Here is a 9597-nt window from a genome sequence, read left to right as displayed (position 1 = left end):
GCAGCTGCAAGACCCAGAATTGTTCCCCTTGGGTATTTAAGCTACAAGGCATACATGCCAGTATGTGCTCCATGGAAAGCCAACCTGTAGTGATGCTGTAGCCTGCCTTGGCTCCTGCAGGTAGACCCCTTGAATTCCTCACACCTAGATGTACAAGCTCACCTGGGACGGTCCATTAACTTCACAATAACAGACCTTGCATTTTCCTGATTAAAGTTTTCAAGTTTTTGCACTAGTGTACGTTGGGGATTGAGTCCATGTCTCTTACTCTAGCATAGCTTCCTTTTGTCTATGGCATATATCTAGGACTAAGATGCCTAGGCCATAGTGAATCCTAACCTATTTAATTGGAAAATTGGAAAATGATTATGAATGCCTTTGCAAAATGCCCTGGTACAATGCATTATACTTAACATTTTTATTACAAAATTTCCTGGAATATCTTAAAGAGTTCAATGTTGGCTGAAAGACCCCCTTATTTTAAAAATACTCTTATCGATGTTTTTTCTCCAGTTTCTCATATAGTTCCTTCTGGATGGAGTTAAATGGCAAAACTTCAAGGTTTTAAGGTTCAGTACCTTCGGAGGTTATATGGTACATTAGATATTATCATGTTTAGATTTTTCATTCACCAACTAGATGTAAACACTTACAGAATGGGAAAGCATATTTTATATCATTTACATATATACCCACTGAATGTAGTACTTTGATTGCTAGTGCTTTTTTTATTTAATAGGTGCTGAGGACATTCATTGGTGATTGTACTTTAGTTATTTAAATGTCTGCTCACCCAAGAGAGGGAGAAATACAAAGAAATATAAAACATAGCTCCTATCCTCAGTTCTCTCAACTTTTACTGACTTGAATCGAATTCTCCTTTCTAAGGATAATGGACATATTTAGTGTCATATTTTTTGATTGATTGGGCCTTTTTAGTCACAATCCATGGCTATTTAGTAAATTCACATTGACTAAGTGGAAAACAGTCCATCTTCTTTATCGAAATCTTGCCCATCCTCCTAGGTCAATTCAAGTCCTTTTAAACTCCACAAAGTCTCCTCTGAGAGCTCTACCCATAGGGTCCTTCCTTTCTCTGAACTTCTTATTGGTTGGAATAGCCAATCACTTACTGAGATGCTCTTTTATTCTTATTTATCTTTTATTATTAGGGAAGTTAAAAATAATAGCCACTCAGAGGATTTGAATAGAAATTTTTCCAAGGAAGACATACAGATGGCCAACAGGCATACAAAAAGTTGTCCAAGGTCACTAATTATTAGGAAAATACAAATCAAAACCATGATGGTATATCACCTCATACCTGTTAAAATGGCTATTATCAAAAAGACAAGAAATAACAAGTGTTGAAGAGGATGTGGAAAAAAAGGGAACCCTTACGTACTGTTGGTTGGATTATAAATTGATGTGGCCACAAAGGAGACTCATTTAAAAGTTAAGAATATAATTGTCATATGATCCAGCAACTCCCCTTCTGGGTATTTATTGAAAGAATATAAAAACACTCATTCAAAAAGATATATGTATCCCTATGTTCATTGCAGCATTATTTACAATAGCCAAGCTATGGAAACAACCAGTGTCCATTGATGTATGAATGGATGAAAAAGAAGATGTGGTACACATACATAGCCCTCATACACACAATGGAATACTACCCAGCCATAAAAGATTAAATATTGACATTTGGAACAACATGGATGGATCTTGAGCATATTATGCTAAGTGAAGTAAGTCAGACAGAAAAGGACAAAAAATATGATTTTATGAATATGTAGAATATAAAACAAAAAAGTAACTAATGAGCTAACAGAACAAAACAGAAATAAATTCATAAATACAGACCACAGTATGGTGGTTACCAGAGAGGAAGGGGGTTGGAGGAGGGAGAATTGGGTAAAGAGGGGTCAAATATATGCTAATGAAAGGAATGTAGACTTTCGGTGGTAAGCACCCAATAGATTATACAGATGTCGAATTATGTTGTACACCTGAAATTTATATAATGTTATTAAGCAACGTTACCTCAATAAAAAAATAGTAATGCTCACCGAGTTAACTTCTCATACCTTTGTATATTCCCAGCACTTCTTGCTTTCCTTCTTCTGGTAACAGACCCTAGTCCCATGGCAACAGAGCGTGGGTGTAACAGAAGCTGGTCCAGTTTAAGCCCCTCCCTGCAGGCAGGGTCAAGCTCTATCTCAGCCATTTTCGAATGCAAATAGAAGCTTCCCCCAGTGAGGTTGCCCACCATAAGAACAAAGTGGTCTGAACTAAAAAGCTGACACCCAAAAATGAGAAGAGACAAAGACCTAGCAAGCACTGAAGGTTTCTATGTCCCTGGATCCCGCTGTCCCTGAGGCAAGTTTCATCCCAATCTTTGCCAGGGCTCGGTTATGTTAGCCAATAAATTCGGTTTTGTTTTGTAGACTAATTTGAGTTTGTCACTTGTAGAGTCTTGATGAATCCATGACAGGTTCCTTGAGGAAGTCATGTTTTTATGAGTTTAATTTTACTGCTTTTGCACATCCCATTGCACCTAGCACACTGTGCATCCTGCAAAGAATAGAAACTCAATCAATAGTCGTCAAAGTAACGATTCTTTAAATTTCTATTAAAATCTGGAATATTCTATAAGACACGAAAACTATTCACGAAATGATTATGTGTAAGAAATCATGAGCAAGAGTCTCAAGAGATATTAATACTTTGATAAAGTCACCTGTTTTCAGGAACAAAATGTATGTATTTTACCATGTTGCAAATATATTCCTTGTCATTAATAGGCCACTGCCTCTGTAATCCATTCGTATCCTTTATACCTTCTCACAGTGGAAAGTGTTTGATATGAATGTGTTCAGAGGTTGATTTTTTTTTCATCCCTTGTTATTGCACTGACAATCATATAACAAATTATATACTTATACATACATACATACATACATACATACATACACACAATGTGTGTGTAAATATGTGTATATACGTATTGCTTTAATCAACTTCCTGCAAAGTTTATTTATTGCACTTGGAAAACCTGGGGTATAAATATAACAAAGTACAAGTTTGCTTCACAGTCTCTTTAACAGGCCCCTTTCCATGAATTCTGTGTGCAACTTGTTCATGAATATGGAAAGTATCTGAAGATTTTCTTTTAACTTGTCTTGATTTCCTTGAAGACTCTGGCACACAGCATGAGATTAAAATAACCTGGCATTGCTGGCAACTTTGCCCACAAATACCAAGGAATAAATATTAGAATGATGGATTCTCTTTCCCTTGTCAAGCATGAATGTGTCCCAGCCAGGGGCAAGGTCTAGAGAGTAATTCTAAAATAAACAAATAGAACCAAAGAGTAACTTTATTCTTTTATTCAAAGTTTACTAAAATACAAGAACAAATTGTAAAAGCACACATACCACTCAGCACCAATATAATAACACTCGTTCTACTGATAATCTCCAAAGCATTTCTGTTTCTGCAACCAAGAAGCAGAGATATACACGTGCATTCTCACCACATTTACCCAGTGCTCATAGCATCGTGCCCCGAATAGTCTCCTTGCTAGGAAGACAAAGACGGCCGAGGCAAACTAATGTGACTACATCCAACCACTGACTGAGTGGATGACTCTTTCATCAGTAGTTATCATTCGCACACTGGTAACCTCGGCACATCCCAATCTCCCTCTTCGGGGGTTGATTACTTGGGCTAGTGATGGAGTCTGGTGAAAATGTGATGCATAACTAAACAAAACTGGCCAACATTCCCTCCCCAACATCTTCTAATGGCTTTGGTTATGAAGTACTGGATACTTATGTTTTCACATCCTCCAACTCTAACATACATAAAAACCACACCAACCAGTGACATGGTCTGGAGAAGTCTCGAGAGAATTTTATTTCCCACCCCCTTCTGTGGGCTTCTTTCATTCACGTGTTTACCTGTTTGCTTTTCAGGGGTGGTGGGAGGGGGGCCAGATAGGGGGAGCTTTGAGCCAAAATAGTGACTTCATTAAACATCTCCTAGGTCTTCGAAGTCTCTTCAGTAAATATTAAATAAACTCCCTGGAGCTCTGGTGCTGCTGCCCAAGACGGGCAACAAGACCCGACTTGCGTGAGCAGTCTTGTTTGGATATTTGTACATGTTTGCTTTCCATTGGTTCAGACTCACCGTGGAACAGAGCTGGGTCTCTTACTTCTGAGACCTTGCTTCTGGTGCTACCCAGAATGTAAGGCATTAGGAAGTGGCCCAATATTTGGCTCTCCCTAAAGTCACTCAGTGACATTCAGCCCTCCTCCAATGGTGAGAAGTTTCTTTCTGAATCTTCCCAAATCAGTAGACCAAGCCATCAGAGCCCAGTTCTTCCCAGTTAGCAACTTCCTGACCCTCCCAGGTCCTGTCCCCTTCTTTCACAAAGGACCTCAAGACACAACCAAGAGAATGCTGATCACCAAGTGAGGTTGTATTTATGCTCCATTCTGGACTTATAAATGAAGGTTGGGTTTAGCGTCTATTTTTAAGATGAAGGAGGAAGAATTAGGGAGGTTATAATATAACAAAAAACACTTTAGCTCTGATTTTTGGCAATATCTCTTTTTTAAGCTCTTAGAATTAAAAGTCTCATTGTTAATCTCCACTGCTGAGAGAGATGACATTGGGCATGTCATCTGAAAAGCTTGAAATGCTGGCAAAGATTTTCATTAATCTTTCAGTGGGACAGAAGTCAATGTCTACATTTTCCCCTTTACAATGGCCATGTGATTTTAATTAAGCTTATTTTCTAAACCATCAGTCAGAGGTCAGGTGGAATAAATATCCAGGTTTATCTTCTTAGGATTTACAGAATGGGAAGTCCTATACATCAGTGCATTCTTATTGCTATGGACATAGCTCATAGGGCATGCTGAGGGTACTTTGTATCCAGCTGGGAATTCTCCCAAAGGCCTAGGTATTGTCTCTAACCTGCCCCTCTGGTATTTTAGGCAGCAAGGCAGTACCCATGCATGACCTCACCATATTTCATAATTTTTATTCAAGAGCCCAAATAGTGAAATACACTCAGGCAAAATGAAAGACAGCAGTCTTCTTTTTTTTCCTCCTTGATCATAGAAGAGGCATTACCTTGTTAATGGCAAAATTTAATTAAATCAATAGGCCTTTTAGAAGTTGATATTACCAAAAATCAGGGGATACATTCTATAAACAAGGTGAAGACATAGGACCAGATATCTAAAACATAAATATAAAACATCATATAAGTTAAATGACTGTCACTTTAGCTATACAAAGCAAAAACTGAGTAACTAATCTGCTTCTAAAGAGGTCAGTTAGGTTTTCATATCTGTATCAAACATGTCTACACTACTGTGCAGGCATTTCGTTCATGCCCATTTAAGAAAGTAATTATTGATTCCACTAATATTTTCTCTAAGCAATAAAATAAAGTTTTGAATAGTTCCAAGACAAGCCTTTCAAACATTACATGTTTGGGAGAATCCAAATGTTATGATACTATCTAAAATTGCTTGGAGACTATTTCAATAATAGACAAGGTAATTCAGTTTAAAAAGCTAAACTATAGCTCCATGTAAACACAGGGGGAAAAGATGCTTTAGCACTAAGAAGAACAACTCAAAATTTTGTATATAAAATTTAAATATATACATATATATATATATATAAAATGTTTTCCTTGTGAGAATAAGAACTACAATTCTTCAAAGGAACATACTTTATAAAAGACAGGATAGGGTGGGTGGGTATTGACAATCTAATAATTACTCTGAGCATATCAGCTAAGCATCGATTCCCCTCTATCTGAAATAATGAGTTTTGTTAAGTTCATAAAAGATACATCACAGGAAATCATAAAAGTTTATGTTGAGATAAATAGGTTACATAATTACAGGCTTATCATAATTCTGATAACACCAAGCCATTCTAAATATTATAGGATTCCTGAGCTTTGTCAATTCACTTTCTCCATTGGCCCCCCACAGCCTTTCTTCCAGTGATTCTTCTATGTTCAATTGAACATCTTTTTCCCTGATATTCAGCCTATGCCTTTGTATGTCTACTTCCACTGCTTCATTTCTCCATTGGACTATCCTCAGGGAGAGGAATTGCACGCACACAACTCTCTCCTTCTTTAAAAATATATCACAACTGGGTGATTTTTCACCATCCTTTTCCCCAGACGACTAGTACTGGCTGCTTTAGCCAAATCTCATCCCCCCACCAGCTTCTCTAACATTCTGTTCCATCATTGTACGTGTAGAACAAAGGGGAAGTTTAAGGACAACAGTGTGAGTGTACGGCAACCGATTGTTCACTTGTGTACCACATAAATCACAACACCATCTTGAAGATAAAAATCAGTGGGACCCACTGATAAGCCTCGAGTTATAGAGTTTAACAATTGAGGACTCTGAAATAATCTATTCTCAATGTGATTTTCCAGAAATTCGTTTGATAACGTCACATTGTTAAAATCTGCCTTGTTTTTTGTGGGTGTGTTTTGTAGGATTTAAGATATTGAGAAGCTTAAATGTTGCTATAAAAAAAATCCAGTTAAAATGGTGCTTTAAAACTCTAAATAATAGACTAACTAGTAATATGACTATGTTGCTCCAGCTTTTTAAAAAAATAGACTTTTGGTTCTTACACACTCAGTTCCCACTTTTTTTTTTCATTTCAGGCAACTAGTTCAGGAAGATATTTCCAACTTTAGATATCTTTTTCTATTAGTTATATTTTATGATTCAATTATTAGTGGAATGGTCATAAGAACCTTTGATTGTACATATAAATACAACCATATATTGTGAATTGATAGCATCCTTAAATTTACAATAAAAAATTTATGATATAAAATTAGTAGGTCTATTCTTTTAGAGGTTATGATATTTAGATATTACTTATATTACTTATAGGTAAAACTATAATGTCTTCATTTTAAAGAGAAATATGGCATATATATATACATATATATTAAAATAACATTATATTAATGTTCTTTAGAGGCCTTAGATTACTAGACCTCAACTAATAGGAACAAAGGAAGACCCAAAGTCCAAATTCAAATGTCAATGGGAATTCCATTTTACCAAATTCCATACTATTGAGGATTGCCTTATATCAAGGTCTCCAAAATTACTGATGGGAATTGTCTCAAACTAACTTTCTCTTCCTCTATTTTGCAACTGAAGAAACCTTATTTGTTTGCACTAATCATTCATTATAGTTTACTTTGGGAAGAAAACAGTGCTGCAGCTGAATGCTTAGGGTACCTACTTCCCACAGCATCTGAAAATGAATGTGTGTGTGTGTGTGTGTGTGTGTGTGTGTGTGAGAGAGAGAGAGAGAGAGAGAGAGAGAGACAGAGAGACAGAGAGACAGAGAGAGAGAGAGACAGAGAGAGAGACAGAGAGAGACAGAGAGAGAGAGAGACAGAGAACACTTCTACAGAGAGTGGGACCAAGAATAACTGGGGCCACATCTTAATTGTAGGGATGGAGAGGGACAGACCAGCACTAATGGATCCACTGGTTTTACCTTTAATTGGTATCATGGGGTATAATTCACCCACTGAAAATATACACACCACAAACATGTTTCAAAAAGTAATTATTCCACAAAAAAAAAACCTGTAAATACAAATATTGAAGAGTGTTTTTTTGCCTTTCAATCCCCCTTTCACCCTCAATCTAGGAGTATTGATAAGTACATCGATTTCCTATGTATATTCTTTATGCTATGCTTAGTTGAGCTTCTTATTTCTCTGGCCTTGTGAATGTTTCTATGGCTAACAAATTCGTCCCATTCTTTATCGCTTCAAGGTGAAACTCTATGAAGCCTCCTAATCTTTCTGCCTCTTTTTCCTAACTTGTCAACTTGATTTTCCTCTAGCGCTTTCCTTACCTGCCTAGAAAGTAACTCTCAAATTTCAGATGACCATTCTAACCCTCCAGGAGGGAATCATTCTTGATATCTAAAAATACACCTGTGAGTTCTGGGATATTCAGAGTAGTATACAGCACTACATGACTAGAAACTAGCACATTAGGAACGACTCTAACATGTTAAACACCAAAGTCCTCACCACATGGCCTGGGCTCAAGTCCTCATTATAAAAAAATATTTGGGAAATTTCTAGTTGGGCTCTATCCATGCTGAATAAAGCCTAGGCAATACCCCTTATATAACAAAGACAGTAGTTTCCCTAACATAGTAGTGATTCAGGTAAGTCTTTTCTCCAGGTCGCAAAGCATGCGTCAGGTGTATCAGAGAGGGTTTCTTCCTCTTCATCTTGGGATCTTTTTAGTCAGGGCTTTTTAATTTCTTTTTCTTTTTTTCTTTTTTTTTTAAGTAGAAGTAATGGGGCTACTATTTAGCCAAATGCCATTTGAGTGGTGAAAGAAGTATTGAGATATTAGAGGTTTATATTCTTCTGACATGTAAATTCCTGTCTTTCCGTGAGGCAACAAGACTCAGTTGAAATAGTGGATTCAGTTCTTTGTTTCCCTTCCTTTACATGTATTTAAAGAAAAAAAAAAGAGCTCTGTTCCAATCATACCTTTAAACAGCTAATCTAGACTTCATCTCTTGTTGAAATTCTTCTCCAGCCAACGCCGGACTTCTTGAAGGTTGTAGTAGAAGGGGCCCTTTCCTCCCAGATAAGCAATTTTCTGTCTCTGCACAATACACACACGTTCAAAGGCTACCCCATAAGCTACATTGGCATTATTGTCCATGCGGTCAGCCACAACTCGGCACTGGGGCGGCAAGGAGAAACGCTCCAGAAGCTGGTGGGCTGCTGTACATCGCTCTTCCTGGTTCCGGTGCTTCCTCACCTCAAAAGACAAAGAAGATGAATCCCCAGGCACTGCCCAACCATCTGAAGGATGAGCCTCATCGATGTAGACCAACAGGAAGTCAGCCACTGATGAGAACTCTTCTACCAGTTTGCTGAAGGCTGGCAGCTGGTTAGTAAAAGGAGGTCAAGTGGCTGAGCCGAAGTTGACCACCAGTGGGCGCTCAGGGCTGGCAAAGTCAAGAAGGTGGCACTCGGTTCCATCAACTGTTTTCTCTTGGGCACCATTTTCACTGTTGTCACCTCCTTCAGGATTGGAGACATGCACCACGCTGGAATTGGGGGCATCTTCACCCAATTTCACCTGGTGGTGAACAAAAGAAAGAGGGAGAGAATACCACATTAAACACATTGTCACTTTAATTCACTCTATATAAAAACAATGGGCTCTAATAAAATGTGGTATTTCCTTCAGAGACTGCAGTAAACATATTGATTTGAGTAAAGAGGCACCATGGCAGGTAATGTAAAGAATGGCCCTAAAGAGAATCAAAGTCTTTTTCATTCTGTATAGTCACTGAAGGTAATTATTTTTATCATTGAAGGCACTGCAGTTAACTCTCTTCATAATTAAGTTGAGGCTGGTGTTCTTCACTATCCTTACTTTGCTGTCAAAGCTTAGCACACATTATATAACAAATGATTAATTGACTTCATTTTAAAAGTTAAATGGTCTACTTTAAGACAAATTATCAGAGTCA

General features: G+C 37.5%; 1 protein-coding gene across 4 annotated transcripts in view; it reads right to left on the bottom strand.

Annotated features, from left to right (window-relative positions):
* Nucleotides 1–3377: 3377 nt before the first annotated feature.
* The window catches only part of DIO2 (iodothyronine deiodinase 2), a 209824-nt gene continuing 203604 nt past the window's right edge, over nucleotides 3378–9597 (bottom strand). For 3 of the 4 annotated variants that reach the window (XM_019731106.2, XM_019731105.2, XM_019731107.2), the window contains one exon: nucleotides 3378–9200. In XM_019731106.2, coding sequence (XP_019586665.1) covers nucleotides 8610–9200 — 591 coding nt within the window. In that variant the 3' untranslated portion in view covers nucleotides 3378–8609. The remainder of the gene's footprint in view (nucleotides 9201–9597) is intronic. The other variant, XM_019731109.2, reaches the window with a different exon arrangement.

Source organism: Rhinolophus sinicus, linkage group LG03 (genome assembly GCF_036562045.2).
Source record: "Rhinolophus sinicus isolate RSC01 linkage group LG03, ASM3656204v1, whole genome shotgun sequence".
Taxonomy (NCBI): Eukaryota; Metazoa; Chordata; class Mammalia; order Chiroptera; family Rhinolophidae; genus Rhinolophus; species Rhinolophus sinicus.
The sequence above is the reverse complement of the archived record's forward strand: the minus strand, read 5'-3'. Positions and strand labels throughout refer to the sequence as shown.